The sequence below is a fragment of the Diplotaxodon limnothrissa genome, linkage group LG12 (assembly GCF_057381915.1).
Source record: "Diplotaxodon limnothrissa isolate DT_005_m linkage group LG12, D_limnothrissa_male_GT1.1, whole genome shotgun sequence".
NCBI lineage: Eukaryota > Metazoa > Chordata > Actinopteri > Cichliformes > Cichlidae > Diplotaxodon > Diplotaxodon limnothrissa.
Genome location: NC_140607.1, coordinates 37,484,354 through 37,503,903, shown reverse-complemented (window position 1 = coordinate 37,503,903; position 19,550 = coordinate 37,484,354). Strand labels below are relative to the sequence as shown.

Here is a 19,550-nt window from a genome sequence, read left to right as displayed (position 1 = left end):
TCCGCTGGAAGTTGCTGCGCTATCGTAGTCCTGGTCCGGATGGAAAAATGGCACCGTTTCATAAAACGAAAGCACCAAGACGGACCTCCTTGGAAATGTTCAATGTTCATCTCTTCAGCTAGTGAAACTGCTTTTAGCCGAATGGTGACCGTCGAAACGCTTCTCCCGCTCGCTCTTTGCTCGATGATCCACCGCTCGAGTCTTTCCTCCAACTCGGGCCACCTCGCCTTATGTCCGCGGAAACTCAGCTGCGTTTTCTTGACCTGCCGGAGCTTGTTTTCCAGCTTCCTCCATTTGCGAACCATCGATTCGTTAATCTTAAATTCTCTCGCCGCTGCTCGATTTCCATGTTCCTCCGCGTAGCTGATGGCCTTCAGTTTAAACTGTGCTTCGTAAGCGTGTCTCTTTGCCATTTTCAGGGTTGTTAAAACAACGATGTCCTGCATAATGCACATACCTGTTCTTTTATACAGGTATGTGCGATTGTCCCGGTATATACGATCAACGCCCACACTTCACCCTTTAACGTTCTCATGGTGTTCTCTACTACGTCCTCCTTACAACACATAGGGCGCACTGCGCTATAGGGCGCGCCGCACTTTTTGAAGAAAATCTAAGACTTTTAAGTGCGCCTTATGGTCGTGAAAATACGGTAGCCATATGTTTCAGGGTGCGTTGAGCTTCAGATTTCAGCACTAGCACTGGCCCAAACTGTGCACACTAAGTGTCAGAGGATCTAATGACTTTGTAATAGCAACAACAATAGAGAAACGGATACATGTATGGTGTAAGCACCTGATGTTGTCACCATTAACATCTTTTTGCTTTGCTCCTTGTATTTGCGCTCTTGTCACAGTAAAGCAGACTGTATGGGCCTGAAGGAGTGACACAGATGCCGTCCCATGATGGCTTCTTCAGTTTCGCTTATATTCACAAATCGGTGATCCTTTCGCAGTCCTTACTCAGGTTCAGGTTGAAGCCCAGTTGTTTCACTGACTCTGGTAGCGTTACTGTATTTTTGGCTGTGTGTGCTTCCGAGTCAGAGGCGGTTGGAGCGAGTGCTGTGCGAGCCTCAGCCTCCTTGCACTCCTCTTTCTGCGTTCTTTTTGAGACCTGTGGTTTTCAGCCAGTTGGGCATGTAGCTTTGATGTGCAGCAGCCAGCGAAAGTGTTGCAGGGTGTACTTCAGACATCCCTCAGTTTGCATCTGAAATATTTTTAAATACCATCAGTCAGTTCTTTGTCAGGCTGCGCTGCTGTATGGTGGTGTTGGGCTGCAGTCAGCTGGCCTTTATGAGTCAGTAAAGCAGGATGCACTGTTCTGTTGTTGCATTTTCTATAGAGATTAAACATGAGTAAAAGCCACAGATGCACAGTGATACACTGATTGCTTGTGTGATTTCTTTTTTTTTTTTTTTTAAAGATTATGAAGAACTATGTTTCTACAGCTCTACTGGGTTTAACTCCTTTGGATTATTTAAACCAAATTCACATTGAGCATTTAACTGTCACCATCTTGCTGTTTTGAAACCAGACATGACAAGCTACAGGTTGATCTGACTAGTTTGTTATTGACAGTTATATACCAAATCGGTATACACGTTATTTCTCCTTTTTGACTTTAATAATGATCGTGCTTCATGTTTTATTCACTGTTACCCAAAATGAGTGACTGAGCCCATAAAGTAATCAGAAAAGTGTTTACGGAGGTTCTATAAGATCAGATATCGCTGATGTAAGCTTCTGCTTAAAGAGCGTATTTTTGGACCAAGAATCCCACTTCTCTTTCTGGTCGCCCACTGTACAGCAGGATATTCGTTTTCTGTGAATTCTCATTAAATGCACATTTTGTTTATTTTTCTACAAAAACCCTGAAACATGATGCAGATTCTTTGTAACCTAAGTTGGTACGCTGCATGAAGACATTTGCTTACCAGTCGACTGTGAGGTATGTCTGTGTCATTTTCAGAGCAGGCCTATTTTTGCTTTCAACAACCTCTTGTTGGTGCCTGTTGAGGCTGGAAAGCCCTGACATGAGCAGATGTACAACCACAGATTGGTGGTACACTGAGCCTCTTAACACTGTATGCTTACACAATCACAAGATACTGTATCACCCTCTGTGATAATATTCAGAAGCTGCCATGGCAAACTCTGCCTTTTTCAACCCGCCCACATGAGCAGTTAGATCATGGGGGAATGCTGCTGAAGTGGCTCGTGTTTATAAAAAGTTTTACATCTGAAAAGATGGGTGATAGTTGGTCAGATTCCACTTTTTTTTGTTCATATCACACTGGAACAAGGAAAACGGCAGGAGGGGATAAGTCGTATGCTTTTATATTAGCTAGTATGCAGTGGGGATCGCTTAGTGAAGCCTGTTTTAGGAAAGAGACTCTGTTTAATGGCCACCAGAGGATTACTCCTGTGGCTGCAAAAAGACTTGTAGTCCTACAGAAGGCTGCAGAAAAACAGCAGCCAGACACCATGTCTATAAATGGATTCTGGTTAAATACATGGGTTCATTCACTCATTTCAGGTCATATTGAATAAAATATTAAAGTCCATTTTGTAAATTTTGATCACTCTAAGTGTCAGATTATTCAGAATATGCTGAAAATGCTCAACTCAAGGCTTCAGAACTGGACTTGACTAACCAGTGGGTGACGTCACGGTGTCGGCGTTTATCTTTTATACGGTTTGTGGTAAAAACAAAGCAGCACACTGAAACTGCTCCAGTGCTATTCGAAAAGAGCTTTTTTTGTGTTGATGGCTATATAAACAAATAAAGGGAAGAAATTAAATAAATTAACCACATTAAAGCGCACTTGCGCAGACATGTATAATAGAAAAGAAAGACATGAACATGACTCCAGATTCGGATTATAGTTAATTACAACTAAATAAAAACGTAAAGTTAATTGTGAAGAAAATAGTTCTTTAGTTTGTCACACAAAAAGCATCAGAATGCTTTGGGATAATATTTGGTTTATTAAACTGACAAATACATGGAACTAAATTTTTCGCACTCACCAAACAGGTGGTCCGATGCTTGGCTGCTCCAGTCTGCATGCCAAATATCATCGGGCAAGATAGTAACCCAAGGTTGCTCTGCGATCCATCCGGTGTGTGCAAATGTTAGATAGAAAACACATACATGCATGGAAAAAACATGAAAAATGTGGTTAGCACAACAAGTGTATTCAAATCATAATTCTGATTGTAAAAGCTGCCAGACAGGATTTATAAAAAAAAAAAAGAAAAAAAAAAGAGCTCCTGTGTGAATGTGTGAATGAGGTAAGTTGTATAATGTGTTTTGAGTGCCCAGTTAGAGTAGAAAAGCCCTATATAAGAACCCGCTGGACTAATAAGCACCTCTGATATCTGGCATCTCATAATGTGAACCTGGCTATCATTTGAGCTTTGGTATTGTGTAGAAATACAAAGTTGTGTTATCACAGCAAACTCTTTGGTATCACTGACATCCAGCATGGGAAACACTTGTTGCTTGTAAACATTTCATCCTAAATTTATTTGTCATTCTTGTCCTCTGGTGATTCTGACTCCGTCTCGAGTCCTTGACCTGCCTGATTCTTAGCCACCGCCGATGCTCTGCTTCGTCCTCTCGAAATGCCACTGTGGTGCCCATCTCCATGGCAACTCCTCTGCTTCTGACATCAGTACCACCACTCCACAGCCAATGAGAGAGGGGGGGAGAGAATGAGAGCCTTGACACTCTGAAATCCTGTTGTGCAATTCAGAAGGAGATGTAATTTGGGTAATTTGGGTGGCTGCGCCTGCCAAGACGAGCATGACGACTTCTGGTTCAGAAGGGCTGTAAAACATTCAGGCGCTGCTCTGCTGCGTTGATGTTAATATCTGTGTTGATCATCAGGACTTAGAGGTGCATGTTGTTGCTGCTTTTACTGTTGCATCCGCATTTCTCAGAAACCACAGTGCTGAGCTTACATTAGGACTTGTAACCTAATGAGAAAAAGGCAGATATCGAGTTCATGCACAGTGAAATATGCAGAATTAGCTTTGATTCTATCACCTGCCCTCATTTTTATGTCAAGGTATGCTTACGAAAGTTCAACTTGCCTTAAAATAAATACACACACACACACACACACACACACACCAGTGTTATAATGAATACTTTTTTTTTTCTTTTTTTTTCTTTTTTTGGGCTTGACAAGCAAAGTTTTGCTGAAGGAAGGATGTTTATCACAATGAACAGTGGAAGATTCTTTTTTTTTTTCTCAAGAAAAGTTGCATGTTTTCATTCAGAGATTTTAAAACACGCCTGTCTTTGAATTACCTTAGGTTAGCACCCTTTCGGCTGAATAGTCTAAATTATCTGCATGAATTACAAATCACAAGTGTGCTTCAATAAACAAACAAAATGTAATTGCCCTAAAATAAACACTTGTGACAAACTAAGATATATTTTTTGTTAATCGTTCCGTATATGAAGTGACATAAAGAACTAGAAATCCATGAAAATGACTCTGCTAAGCCCCAGAAATATTTAATTTAAAAGCACAAAATTGCAACATTTTAAAAGCTACGGTCAGAGTATTTGCTGTTTTTAGGACTTCATTATAGTCTTCACTCCCACAGTGGAAAAATACCTTTTTACAATTTTCAGTGTGACATCTTACTTTGGTTCATTTATCAGTTTTTAAACCAAAAGACTGAGTTTTCTAACCAATAAGTCACAGTAAAGTCCAGATTCTCTGAAAGAAGTCTAAAGGATTCCAACTTTCTAATTACAGTTCATCATTATGAAATCTAAATGCGCTTTAAATAACTATGAAGCCACTGACAAAATCCTTGTGTTGGTCAGGTTGAGTTCTGAATTCTAGAGACTGCCGATGCTTTCATTTGCACAATTTGTTGTCTATGAAAAATGTCTCCCTTGAGCTCTTGTATTAATTGGTTTCCCTCATTCAGAGATGCGAGAGAGTGCTTCATTTAAATGAAAGACTTTGAATTGATGCAAAAAAAAAAAAAACCAGCATCTGAATCTGAGGTTCAAGTGTTTGGTCAAAGCCTTGGAACTGGAAGGTAGGCTGTGGCTAAATAGGAGAGAAGCAGCAGGCCTATGGTCAGAAATTAAAATATGAGTGCTATCTGTAGGAGAGTTCCTATATTAAGCATTTATATCAGTGGTTCTTAGCAGATGCCTAAAAATGGGCTGCAGGGAAAAGTTTCAGTGAGTCACATGTGTACAGTTTTTTGTTTTGCTGTTGTGCTTTTCTCTGACTTGACCTCTGTAAATTACTTGATGCATGCTCAATCATCCAGGTGAGTAAATCCCCAAAAGTTGATTCTGTTCATCTGGAAGTAGCGTTTCCAGTGGGAGAAATGTTTTGTGACTCATCCAGGTGACTTCTTCAGTCTCAGCTGACTGCAGGTTTCCCCAATCTTATAAACAGTACATTTGCATAATGACTGAAACCAGCCCACTGAAGGAACAATGGGCTGGGTGGGCTGGGAGGTCAGTTCCTTAATCTTAATTATGGAAGTTTTCATGACCATTGATCAACACCCACTGATCAAAGCTACTTTATCAAAGATCACCATTCACAGAGAGTTGGGGAACGGCTGCAATCACAGCATTGTAAGATGGTGACAGATGGACCCTTAGGCCCCCTCCTCGATTCAGAGACGGTCTTTCCCTTTTCACGTAAATGGCCTCCTTGACTCCGCCCTCAAACCAGCGTTCCTCCCTGTCCAGGATGTTACATCCTCATCCTTGAAAGAGTGTCCACTGGCCTGTAGGTGTAAATAGTCTGCAGAGTCCTGGCCTGACGAGGTAGCTCTTCTGTGCTGTGACATCCACTTCGGCAGAGGTTGTTTGGTTTGGTATCACCCTCTTCCTGTAGCCACTTCCTGGGTCTCGTTTCAGAGGCTCGTAAGTATTTTCGTCACTGAGCGACAAAATTTTCTTATGATAGTCTTTCTGGTTTAGCAAAACTGTGCATCTACCTTTGTATGCCGGAAAGATGATAATGTTGTGGTCAGTACTAACTAGCACCATTGTTCCTTCAGTGGGCTTGTTTCAGTCATTATGCAAATGTACTGTTTATAAGGTTGGAAACCAGCAATCAGCTGAGACTGAAGAAGTCACTTGGATGAGTGATGAAACTGAAAACACTACGTCCTGATGAACAGAATAAATTTTGGGGACCTCTGTAAACACCTTCCTAATGGGTTTATAAGCTCAGTCACCCATAGCAGGTCATACTGAATAAAACAGAGAGTCACTTTCGGTCATTCTAAATGCCAGAAAGTTTTTTTTTGTTTTTTAAATTTGTTCGACATGCTTTAGAAAAATCGGGTTGTGACTCGATGACTCAAAAGAATGACAGCTGTAACTGATGGTAACAGGTGGAGATGCACATTAAGACTGATGGCGAGATTCTGTGCATTCAGGTTTTGCTTCATTTGCCTGATATTAGTCTGCTTTATGCTTTTAGGTTAAATAAACTATATAAATTTATTTAGATGTCATGTTAGCAGCTGTGATCAGAGAGTGAAATATAAAAACCTAGAAAGAAGTCAAGAGTACGTGTGTGTACGTATAAAGTATACTTTTTTTTATTTGTTTGTTTTAAATGTATTTTTTAAATACATTTGGTTGTATAATCCACTTCATATGTGAAGAAATGAAAGCAATGAAATGACTTACAGTATCAGTAAAAACAGATGTTCCTGGCATCTAATTTACCAGTTATTGTACTGGTAAAAGAAAATAATCGACTAGTTTTATAGTAAGAAAAATTAGAAAATAAAACTGAAATAACATAGAACTGAATGAAATGCCTCAGTCCATAGGTTGGCTTACTGACACCAGTATTGTGCCTTCCTAATAGCTGGCAGCTAACTAATAATAACTGGCGTTATTTTATTTATTTATTTAAATGCAAAAATTTGTGTTGGTTTCAGCTTCAGCTGTTGGGTTTTGGTCTGCTGGACTCGTAAACATTTTATACTCAAAAGGATGGGGACAACAAGCAGCAAATTTAAATGTTACAGTAACGTTTAAGCCTATAATGGTTAAAATATTAAGGCTATCATAACGGCACACCTAAATATAGAGCTGGGGTTATGAATGACTCCATACAGTCTCTTGGAGTTATATATGTCTCATTTTCAGTCTGAAATGACACTGGAAAGTTAATGATTTATTCCACGTAAATGGATTCATTATTTTTTTTATGATAGTAGCAGAGGTGGCTTTTATTATAGGAGTGGCTTCTCCCCTATGTAAGAATAGACTCCACCAGTCACTAATGCAAAGCCTGTGACGAAACCCTGCAGGCCACACTGAGGCTGTACAAATATATTAGAAAACTGCGATGCATACTGTGTGAGGAAATGGCTTTGAGGAAGAAACTTTTCTCTGCTCATGCTCTTCAAAGTTTCTTTATCATGTTTGTGCTAAATAGTCTGAATTGCTGCAATAAGGTTACCTGCTAATTATTACTTATAAATGCGAACAGTGAGTGAAATGATATTGTTGAGCTCCACGCACTATAGCGCTTTACCTCTGAAAACAAACTATAGGTATGTTTCAATGTGGGCATTTTGCTGACGTCAGGGAAACAAATGGCTTATTGTGCAGAGCTGAATATTTCATACACCCATGTAAGCTTGATTGAAAAGCACCTGCAGACACAAACACCATGCTGGCATGTTTTTATAAATGGGTTATTGTGGTTAGTGTACACAGAAACAGGAAAGACTTTTTTGTTTTGTTTTTTTAACTTTTTTTCTTTCTTTTTTTTTTAGTAAGCATGCAAATGCAGTTAAATCTATGATCGTTCCCAATGATAAATGCTGGAGGGTATAAATCTCAATGAACTTGAATTAAGCTTTTGCAGCCAATGGTCAGTGTCGCCCGGTTATCTGCTGAAGCTTCTCAGAGAGCAGCTCAAAAAGATTAAACTTAACTGATCTCTGTGCAGAAATAAATCAATGTTACAGGATGAAATTAACAAAAATAAGATTGCAGATTACGTGTTCTGTAGGCCGGACAATATACCAGTGGTTTCTGGTAGCAGTGCAGTCGTGTTAAGGAGAACAGTTTTCATAGTTGTTGCAGATGCACATGTCAATTTATTTCACTGTAGGTTAATTTTGATATTATTGTTAGGAACTCATTTAAGCAGTTTAAACAGGGGAAACCAATGACGTGTTTAAATTTATGTGTGGCTTATTCAACTGCTATGGTCCAATCACTTTTCTTTTTTTCTTTTTGTAAAGTTATTTTTCTCTTGGTTCTGACTAACATTTGTCTATTCAGGAAAAATTCCATGAGTAATCTGCGATGTGACTGATAAGCAGTTATGACTTGCTGTCGGTCTGAATCAGTAACTGCAGGCCACAGCAGTAAATTGTAAATGGCAGAGACGCTCGAGTCCTACTGTACCACCTCTTAATGCAGCAAACCCCCTCACAGCAGCACTGAGTGTGGTGTGAAGCCCAACCCCACAGCTATGGTACTCACGCTGCCTTTTTAAACCTGTGACTGTGATGTCAGTCCACATTCTCACCATGGGTCGCCCTTTAAGCACAGTGAACTTTGCCCCCCCCCCCCCCCCTTTTTTTTTTCCTTCCACTCTAACCATGAATATTGTCATGGTTACAGTCCTATTGCATAACTGAGAAAAGCCTTGTATTCTTGTCTCCATGGAAATGGAGGCACCCCACCCCCCCTACCCCCACAAAGCTTCTTCCTGAGCAGTGAGCATGCTCAGAAAACACTAAGTGCACAGAGGAAATAGGAAAAACAAGATTTCACTACAGAGCAACTTCATTAAAATAATGATTGCACAAGCTGTGTTAAATTTAGCTTGTAAAAATATTATTGCATAATCATACCTAGGCCTTTTTTCCCCAAATTCAGGAAAGTACACAATGTGGATCGAAAATTGGTCCTATTTGATTCACCTTTTTTCCTAATTGTAGGCCCGTATAACTCAAAGTAAAGGAGAATTTAAGGATTTAATACAACTTTTATGCTCTGTTTAAAAACACTGATTGGTTGACTTTACAGCTGATTCTTAATAAATGCAGTTACATGTAGGGCTGGGCCATATTATACCGTTCATGGTAATACCGGTACAATGTTAGGCAATGATAAGAAAATGAAATATCGCAATAGAATATGGGTAAAACGCGCATGTGCAGTGCCTTTGTTTTCATACGCACATGGCTGAAAAGCATGGCGGCAACGGAGAATGAGAAGGGAGAAAGCGGATCATTGAGTGAAACGGATGAATGAGAATTGGTTTGTAAAAATGGTGCCACTTCAGTGATGTGGAACTGGTTTGGTGTTTGTCCGTCAGATACACAACAAAGCACTTTTTTTTTTTTTTTTTTTTGGTAGAACATGCAAGCGGGCCTTGTTATTGACTATGTGCACGAGACAATGCTAACTTCCTGGTTTGAGACCGGATGTGGGGTTGTATATTTCCGGTAGCTTTACTTTGCGGTCAATCGCTACTGCGAAGATATACTCCAAAATCATGTCCAAAACTCGAAAACGGAAAGATTGCGTTAAGTTACAAAGAGCAGAACGTGGGAACACTCACCGCTGTTGTGTCATAAAAAATCTAATGATCAAGCGTTTAGATCGATCAGTTGTTTACATCACTCAACACAAGCAGAACTGCATTACTGCAGCAGAAGACACATCGTCCACATTCAGAAGCACATCTCTGTATAATGACTGGTCTTATGAATTAAACAGGCAAATGTTCAGCATTCAAACTACAGGTGAAGAATAGTCAAACCAGATGTTTCCCCCGTTATGTCGATATCAGCTAGTCAAGTACACACCTACACAGCATATTAACAAACCGTGAAAAAAGCCACACAAAAAATGAATGATTGCTGGTAATGGTTTCTATACATTAGTATTTACGAAGGGTATGTTGTGACTTACCTTCAAAATTACAGCGGTCCCTCGCTATAACGCGGTTCACCTTTCACCTCGCTGTTTCAGATTTTTTAGTGCAAGTTTGCATGCTTTTTTAACGTCACATTGTGTCCTGCGTCCTGATCGCTGCAGACGATCTCCTCCGTGACGCCTCTCCTGTACAGTACAGAATCGCTGCATTGATTGTTAACAGTGTGACTCTGAAGTGCAGTACAGTATGTCCACGATGTCCCCCAAACGTTTTGCATCGTCAAAAATAAATTTGGCTACTTGATTTCACCTCTCGCTGGTTATTTTTAGAACATAACACCCGCGATAAACGAGGGACAGCTGAGAAATATAACATTTGAATCCCTTTTCTCTTTTGCTCTGAGGCGCGGGGGAAAAATATCGACAAGTCAATGAACATCATTTACAGATATATTGGGTAAATGCCCAAGACATCTATAGAAATGTAAATCGCCACTTGATTCATTTGCTTAACTTGTTTTGGACCATAAACCAGGCGCGAATAGGACACCGGAAACAAAGCTCCCCACAGGAGTTTCCGCACCGGAAGTAGCATATGCTAACGTGCACATAGTCAATTGCAGTATTTGTCGGACTAAGGTGCTCGTAAATCTGGGAGTAATCTGGGTCCTAAACTCCGTCAACTACAGGTCCCAAAGTCAAACGAACACTGCAGCATCACTGAGAGTAAAAATCTGTCTAAATTCTTTCATCTTTAATAAAACGATCAGCATTGCTGCTTTACCAGGTGTAACTATGAAGTTTAGCATCCAGGCATCCATGAAAACAGAATTTATTACTTTTAACGGAGGTAGAAGTTAGCAGGAAGTTAGCGGAAGTTAGCTCGCTAGTTTCGCTAGTTACCTCAGCATGATATAGCATGTTCTGACTGAGAGATTTCTGAAAAAATTCAAATGTACAGCTCTGCTATCACTTCCAACATAAATGAAGTTAGAAAACTAAACAGCAGTGATGTTTGTAAAGTTACTGAAGTTGGGCTAGCTGGTATATAATGATGTGCTACGTGATTGCTAGCGACACAGCTATGTTAGCATAACATAAACAGTGAAGCTGGAGGATGAACGCTAACACTTTTCCACTCGATAAAAGTTAACGTGAAGGTTCCTGATGGTTAGAGACAAATACAGTCGCATGGCAGGATGCTGTAAACGGACCAAACTTCAGTCAGGAGAACAACTGAGATAATCCATCCACAATACGAGGTTAGTGATTAATATACTGCAACAACATGGGAATAGAGCAGCTGTGATAGAATACAGCATTAATGAATCAATGGTACAGAAGTGGAGGAAGCAAGAAGAATGAGTTGAGTAAAGTTTGATTTATCTGACTGCTTTGTTTCGCTTAATGTGCCTTATAATCCCATGCACCTTTATTGTCCAAAAAATACGTATTTGACTTTTTTATTTGGCACACTGCAGTTTAATGTTGCAAAGCACCTCTTTTTAACTTCAGTGGATATTATACATGGTTATGCTCTGGATATGCCAGCCCATTTCTACTGGAAATGCCTTTTGGTTAAACTTTCAGTAAGGAATTTGCATTTGCACTGTTAAATTTTTATATAGCTTCAATGCACATAAAAAAACAGCTGCTTGTTTAAGTAAAAATAAATGGATGGGGGGGGGTTGCACTAGTAAAGTTGTGGAGTTGCATTTTGTCTCGCATCAATTATATAGTCAGTTATATCGTTATCGCAAATTTTCAAATATATATCGTGATAAATATTTTTGGCCATATCGCCCTGCTCTAGTCACATATGACGTTTAATGCTTTTTGATGGATGGATGTAGGTCAGTGAAATGGTCAAAAAAATTACAATAGTAAAATAAACTAAGTTAAACTATTGCTCATCAAAACAGGATAGCTAAAAAAAATGAGGGCTTTAAACCAGGTTTGATCTGCAGAGTAATAGCTTTCAGTTCAAAGGTCACAGGTGCCTGAGAGCAGCCCGAGTCCACCCTCCAGTGATAAAGCCGTGCAGCTCAAAACTGCCTTAGCAGGCAGAGATAACTGCATTAAAACTACTTGGTGAACTCTGTACTTTGTACTTCCTCAAAGTTCCTTCTGCATGCCAGATAAAGGGACAAGGAACTGCAGGGCTTGGCTCAGTAAATATGGTGAAATACAGTATGAACCAATACTTTTTGTTTGTCATAAATTCCTATAGCATGGAACAGCATTTCAAAAGCTGAAACCAAAAAGTATTAGGCCTTTTTTGCCTTAGAAGAAGTTTTATCTTATGTCAGTGCGATCATTTAATAAATACTTTACAGTAATATGAACCACAAAAGCACCAAATTCTCTTTTTTGCAGCTGCAGCCTGAGAATAATAAAACAAAAGAAAATTGTGCACATCAGTTCAGGAACAGCAAGGTTGCTCATCTCAGGGCTTCATAACCAACGATTGATATCTGCATTCATCTTTATACCATCCTGGTCTTTTGCAAAACAGGAAATGGTCACATGATCATGAGCACAACATTGTGCCTGATGTATTTCACTAGAAGGTATATTTCTGCATCAGAAAATGCAGAAACGTTTCACCATGCCAACTAAGACACTGAGCTTTTTAAAAGAAGTTGCAACCAATGTTGTTTAGAGTTGGCTAAACCGTGATCCTTTTCTAGACCTGATCCAGTGATTTATGATGCCTCACCCCATAAACCTAATTGATGTGTGAAAATATGTGTAGTCTGATTGTCACCCTTAACCCCTCCCACCTCCAAATGTGGACTTTTCGTCTTTTAAAAGCAGAAAATATTCATTTCACATGCATGCACATGTGAATCAGAGCATAAGAGTCCAGCCAGATGAAAATCCTGTCCAAAAATACAAATCAGTAGATTAGAGGTGGTATTTCAGACTGTTGTGTCTGTGTGTTACTCAAAGCTAACAGGAGGTTTTACTCAAGAAAAGTCCAAATGGAGATTTGTTTCACAGCTTTTTTGCACTAAAGGTTTGTCATCCAGAAATATTGCCATTAAATACTGGCTTCATCAGAAAGTGACCTCCAGCACTTACTGGGCCAGTGTGAAATGACAGGAATGAGAATTAACACCTCATAGTCTGAAGCCGTGGTTCTCAGCTGGAAATAAGTGAAATGCCCATTTCAGGTCAGGGAGGAGTTGCTGCCTCAAGTGGAGGAGTTCAGGTATCTCAGAGTCCTGTTCACGAACGAGGGGAGAGTGGTGCTGTACCGGTCTGTTGTGGTAAAGCGAGAGCAGAGTATTGATTTACTGATGAGTCTACGTCTACGTTCCTCCAAACACCTCAACAAGTTCTGGGTAGTGACTGAAAGAATGAAGTTGCTGGGAATGAGCTTTCCTCTTCCGGTGGCTCCTCACCGGAAGAGGAAAGAGAGGGAGAGAGGGTGAGGAGCTGCGCATCGAAAGGAGCCAGTTGAGATTGAGTTGACAGTTGACTAGAGTGCATCCTGGAGATACCCTAGGTGAGGTGTATTGGGCATATCCGGTGTGGAGGAGACCCAGGGCAGACTCAAGAGCTGCTGGAGAGAATACGTTTCCGGCTGGCTTGGGAAGGCCTTGGTTGTCTCTCTGGAACAGCTGGAGGAGGTGGCTGGGGTGGGAAGTCTGCACTGCTTAGACTGCTGCCCTTGTGACCCATACTGGATAAGCAGCAGATGCATAGATGGATTTATGCTGTGAAATAAAGTGAAAGCATCAAAGTCTTCCAAAATATACATTTTGTTATACCATCCAGTACTGCTGCAGACCTGCTGTTCTAAATGGTTCCAAAGTTAGGGACATATTTATCTTTGACCTTTGACATATTATCAGTTTCATGAAAATATTTAGCTTCTCATGTCTGCCATTTCCACAAACTAGGAGGAGGCTGTTGTACCATTGACTGTTTAAAAACAGTACGAGGATATGATGTCTGTGCCAAACTGCCTCTGCCCTGGATCGGATTGCAGCTTTGATGAATAACTACTGTCGTTGCCTGCTTCTCTGTACATGAGGGCATCTGCTGGTGTAGAACAGTTACATGGAGAACTATTTACTTACCTCCCACACACACACACACACACACACACACACACACTCCTCTCACACAAGTGGAAAGGAAGGTCACTCATATTTCCCTCACAGAAGGCTGGCACACTTGTGTTTACATTGCAGTCCTTACACCCCCATCACTATAGCAACTCATTTTCTTATTTTGTCTGACTACGTGGGTGTTTTTCAGTCATTTCTGTTGTGTGTAATGTGCCGAAATAAAACAATGCTTGTGTAGATGTAAACGATGAAGCTGAGGAAGATGATAAAAGCTGCAAATTCTCTCAGTTTGTCATCCCGAGGTGCAGCTGCGTTGTGCAGTTTTGCTTTTCTGGTTGTACCAAATGGGGTGAGATGAGCTGGCAGCAGTGATTTGCATTTCCTGACAGTACTAGGTCAGCTGGACTTGGTTTGGATGTGTCATCTGAAGATGTTTGATCATTTCGCACACCCAACACCAGGCTGTAAATTAATCGTTCTCCATGACGTATGTAGGCGGGCTCAACTTCTGTCATTATTATTCAGTTTTTTTAAAAAAAAACAAAAAACTAGAACATACAAAAAAACAAAGTGCTTTTATAGTCAAAATTGCAGTCATTCATGCAGACTAATAATTGGAAAAGATTAATTGAAGTCGACTCCTGCATATCTTCTTATTTATTTTAGTAAAGTGTGTTTGCTTTTGTTTTGGGTTTTTTGGTAAGGCTGTGAGATTTAGGTTGAGACCACAGCGTGGGTCTGACACAGCCATTAAGAGTGAAAAAAGCCAGATATTCAGCAGTGGACATGTCTGTACCTGGGGTAGTGTGGAGGAGGTGTTTCAGCACAGGCAGGGCTGGATATTTGAGTGGATGAACACTGAGCCTGTTGGGTGCGAGCATAATCACCCACATTTTTCCACATAATCACTAAAGATACTTTTTCTAAATTAAAAATGTTTCCAAAATAAGTTACAGCTGTGAGCAGAAACTGAAGAGGAAAGTACTCTTGATGTCCAACATTTATATATTGTGTTAAAAAGCTGATTCTAGGATGTAAAATAAAGTCAATGAAAGCACTAAATTTGTTGGATCATTTTATGATGAATGGAATTGTGATGGCAGTGAAGTTTAGATTTTGTTTTCTAAAAGGCTTAATGTGTCCCACATTCAAAACATCACATCTGCTTTCTGCTTTGGAAATTATGGTCTCTGCACAGTTGCACAAGAGAAAATAAGACAAAGTGGGCAGACTAAACAAAAATCCAGCCAACATGTTTTTACTAGTTAGGACAAATAAGTGGTGTCATTCTTGGAAGTAAAAACCCTGCAGAGAAAAGTGCTGATACACAAACCCTCTTCATGCCAAAGGGTGTGCTAGTGTTTATTTTTCCCTTTCAACATCTAATCTCACACACACGGTGTTCATGTGCTGTGGTCCTGTCTTTGTTTATGGCCGCTGGAGTTGCATGGTACATAAAAATATTCCAGCACCTTTGGTCAGGGCGTCTGTCAGTGTCTGTAGGCAATGATTAGGATTGGGTTTTCTGCTTAGCCACATGCGAAGTATGACAATGAAGTGTCGTAGACTAATTTTGGAGTAAGAGTTTTGAAAAGGCTTGCAAATGTTTTTTCCAATATAGTAACTGATAAGCGTATTTATTATTTTTCCCTGAGCCTGGATCTGCTGGAGGTTTCTTCCTGTTAAAAGGGAGTTTTTCCTTCCCACTGTCACTAAAGTGCTGCTCATAGGGGGTCATATGATTGTTGGGTTTTTCTCTGTATGTGTTATTGTAGGGTCTACCTTACAATGTAAAGCACCTTGAGGCGACTCTTGTTGTGATTTGGCGCTGTGTAAATAAAATTGAATTGAATTATTTTATTATTATCTATATTTTAATCATACATGTTTGTGTAATGAGCCTTTACCTTAGTGAGGGATCTCTCTGCTAAGGTTGACCTCTGCTGTGAAGAATGTGTGATATGAAAGTAGCTAGCTAAGCTTTGCATGTTAACTCCCTGCTCCTTCTCTAAATCTAGCTTTAACTTTAGATCCTCCATACCCGGCATGCAAGACGGCTTCCTAATTTCCTGAAAATGTTTTGTCTTTATCACATTCCAGATATGGTTTGGTTGAAAGCACTTAAACCGGTTGGGTTTCTATTAGTGGTGCAACGGATCACAAATCTCATGGATCGGATCACGGTTTTAAGTCACAGATCGGATCAATTTTCGGATCAGCAAAAAAAGGAAAAAAGAGAGAATTTTAACATTTACTTATTAACTTATTTAAGTAATTTTTGCCTATTAAAACCTTCAACTCAAGACTCATTCCATGGAACTGTATAAAAACAAATTAAGGTGCAGTACAGGGCTTTGTATCTACCACTCCGCTGTGATATAATGAGCGGTCACGGTCACGTAGCTTTCTGTTGACCTGCAGCTCCACCCATTTTTAGTTGGGCAACAGAAGATGCCTGGGACAGTTCAGCCATAACTTTAATCTTTTCCTGCGCATACATGCCTGGAACGATCTTGTCACTGAAGTGGACGCGCAACGGGATATCATAGCGTGGCTCAAGCACGTTCATCATTGTTTAAACCCCTTGTTTTGCACAGGAGAGTACAGCCTCATGTCTGCAGCTAAACACCCCAGTAGCTTCTGTAATAGCTTTAAGCGGTCGAACTGGGCAGCAAAGGGCTACTTAAATACCTCAAACTCCTCTGCTCCTCCACTTGGACCACTAGCGCTGACCATAGCTATCGCTTGACAGACTGACCACACTCATACTTTTTTTCCTTCTTTTTCGAATCTTCGGATCACGTGTGTGCCGAACCGTGGAGTGGGATCGGTTTGGATTATGGATCAACCGTGATCCGCTGCACCACTAGTTTCTATATTGCTGTAGTAGTTCTCGTGTAAAAGCTAATGTGCTACACTTATCTTTCCATTTTAGTGTGTGCTTACTGTTTTACAATACTTTTAATTCAAACCTAGCATTTCCTGCCGATTTGACTTAACATGAAAAACTTTTCGCTTGCAAACCACAGGAAGGAAGTGGCATTTGTCACAGAGGTTTGAGCGGGTTTGATTCACACAGCAATGTTTCTTTATTTTTTATCTGCCATTTTCATTTGTAAATAATAGTTAAAGTAACGGTTAAAGGTTTTTTGGTCAGTTGTTTTTAAAAATTGTATGGTACCTTTTTCATAAATCCTTATTTGGGATTATACGTGACTTTTTGGTGAATGAACATGTGGTCTTTTTGTGGAATAGGTTTTATTGTTGTCTTCTAAAGATAGTTATTAGAAGTTAATATAAGCTACAGTATCGTGCTGGTATGTGACATGTGTGGTTCTTCAGGCTGCACTTGTTGAACTTGCTTGGCCCAGTAAGCACAGAAGCTTAGAGCTGGATATGGAAGAAATTGATTATATCAAGTGTTATTTTGTGCGATATTGGTTATAGCTTTAATATTGATTACATTGACTACAGTCTGCACAGTCTCCACCAAACATTGACTTAAGGCAATTAAAGGGGGAAAAAACCTTGATTCCAGGTGTGGAAGAGAGGGAGAGTCCTGAGCAGTTCATCTTAGTGAGGTGTGCTCCATCAGCTCAGTGACCCTTGGTCTGTATTTCTTTGATTGATTCTCATATTTACCATCCCAACTTGAAAACATGGTTTTCAACATTTGGATAATGGCTGTGCTCAGTTTTGGGCACAGCTGGGCATTCACAGAGGAGAGAGTGTGACTCACTTTCACCACAAAGGCCATGTTCTTAGCTGTGTTAGCACCATCACCACAGCGAGAAAGTCTTGGTCACCTGCGGCCTTTCTGTCCTAATAAGTGGTTCTGAATCGTAATTATAAATTAATGCAGTTATTGCAAATATCTGGCATTTGAGTTTTATGGATTTAAAAGGTTTGCATTTTTGTCTTATTTTGGGGTTTTTGTTTTTTTTAAATACAGCTCTGCCTACGACCGGGAGAACAAGATACGCGTGGCCATCAAGAAGATCAGCCCCTTTGAGCACCAGACCTACTGCCAGCGAACCCTGAGAGAGATCAAAATCCTTCTGCGCTTCAAGCACGAGAACATTATCGGAATCAACGACATTATCCGTGCACCGACCATCGAGCAGATGAAGGATGTGTATCCTCACTGAAGCATGTTTGAGTGTAAAGCGTCTCATTCTTGTGTTTGATGGTTTTCTTTAGCTGCTGGTCAGATTGGTATTACCACCAAACGTTTGTGGTCAAGAGGTTTTTATTTGTCTTCCATTACATAATAGCCACCTGTCGCCATACAGTTGGCAGAGATGCTTTTCGCTGTAGCCAAATGGTAGCAGACTATCAAGCCTGCAGGCACTGTGTATAGTTTTACACTGCGTCTGTGACTGAAGCCTGCAGCTGCTCAGCCTGGCAACACAAGCATGTGCCCAAGAACAAATACTAAATTGCACTGGCTTTCTTTCACCAAGAGTCGTCAGGGAGGTGGAGTCCACCTGGACCAGTTTCAGTACATATTGGCCTCAAGAGCACCAATCAGAATCCTCATGCTTAGGGACTTTGAAACTTGACTAAAAGTCCTAAAAGACCCAACAACTGATCAGATAGTTTTGTATTTTTGCAGCTGTGCATCCGCCTTTGCTCTTATCAAGTCTTCCTTTAACAAAAAAAACAAAGAAACGTAAAACAGTGAATAGTTTTACTGAACTTAAGTGTCAGTGAGCTTTCAGCATGATGAATACATTTACCAAAATTTACCATACTGACTAATAATGGCCTCGTAAGTGAGTCATGACTATTGACTGTCTGTAAATGATGTACGTAGTCACTCTGACGCCACACGTTAGATTGTGAAACTCTGTTTTGAATCCTCAAGTGTTTTGGCTACGTGTGAGTGAGTGAGTGAGTGAGTGAACATCTTTGTGGGGGCCAAAAATTGTAAGTTTACTCTACTTGTGGGGACCAAAATGTCGTTTTAGTGTCAGGGTCACGATTAGGTTATGGTTAGGGTTAGGCATCCATTTTTGATGGTTAGGGTAAGCGGCCAGGGAAAGCATTATGTCAATGAGATGTCCCTGCAAGGATATAAATACACACGTGTGTGTGAGTGATTTTTTTCAGTATAAAAGCCGACTTTCCTTAACCTGGAACCGTGCAGATATATTGTCCAGGATCTAATGGAAACAGATCTGTACAAGCTCCTGAAGACTCAACACCTGAGCAATGACCACATCTGCTACTTCCTCTACCAGATCCTGCGAGGGCTCAAGTATATCCACTCTGCCAACGTACTACACCGTGACCTGAAGCCTTCCAACCTTCTGCTCAATACCACCTGTGATCTCAAGGTAGCGTCTCAAGCAGATGCTGGCTTCATTTAAATGCTTGTTTTCAGGCACTTACCCTTAAGGCCCCATTCAGATATTTTTCTTGTCACGGGAAAGACCTCCTCGTATGGTGGTTTAACTAACACCAGACATATTTTCATCATGATTTCATGATTAAATAACTTAATGTTGTCATAAATCCTCACCAATACAAATCTGCTGTGGAGACTCTCAA

The 19,550-nt window shown here is 40.3% G+C and overlaps 1 protein-coding gene across 1 annotated transcript in view; it reads left to right on the top strand.

Annotated features, from left to right (window-relative positions):
* The window catches only part of mapk1 (mitogen-activated protein kinase 1), a 39,473-nt gene that overhangs the window by 7,979 nt on the left and 11,944 nt on the right, over positions 1-19,550 (top strand). Inside the window, exons 2-3 of the mRNA XM_085367577.1 lie at positions 17,950-18,132; positions 19,147-19,336. Of these exons, the coding sequence (XP_085223703.1) occupies positions 17,950-18,132; positions 19,147-19,336 (373 nt within the window). The remainder of the gene's footprint in view (positions 1-17,949; positions 18,133-19,146; positions 19,337-19,550) is intronic.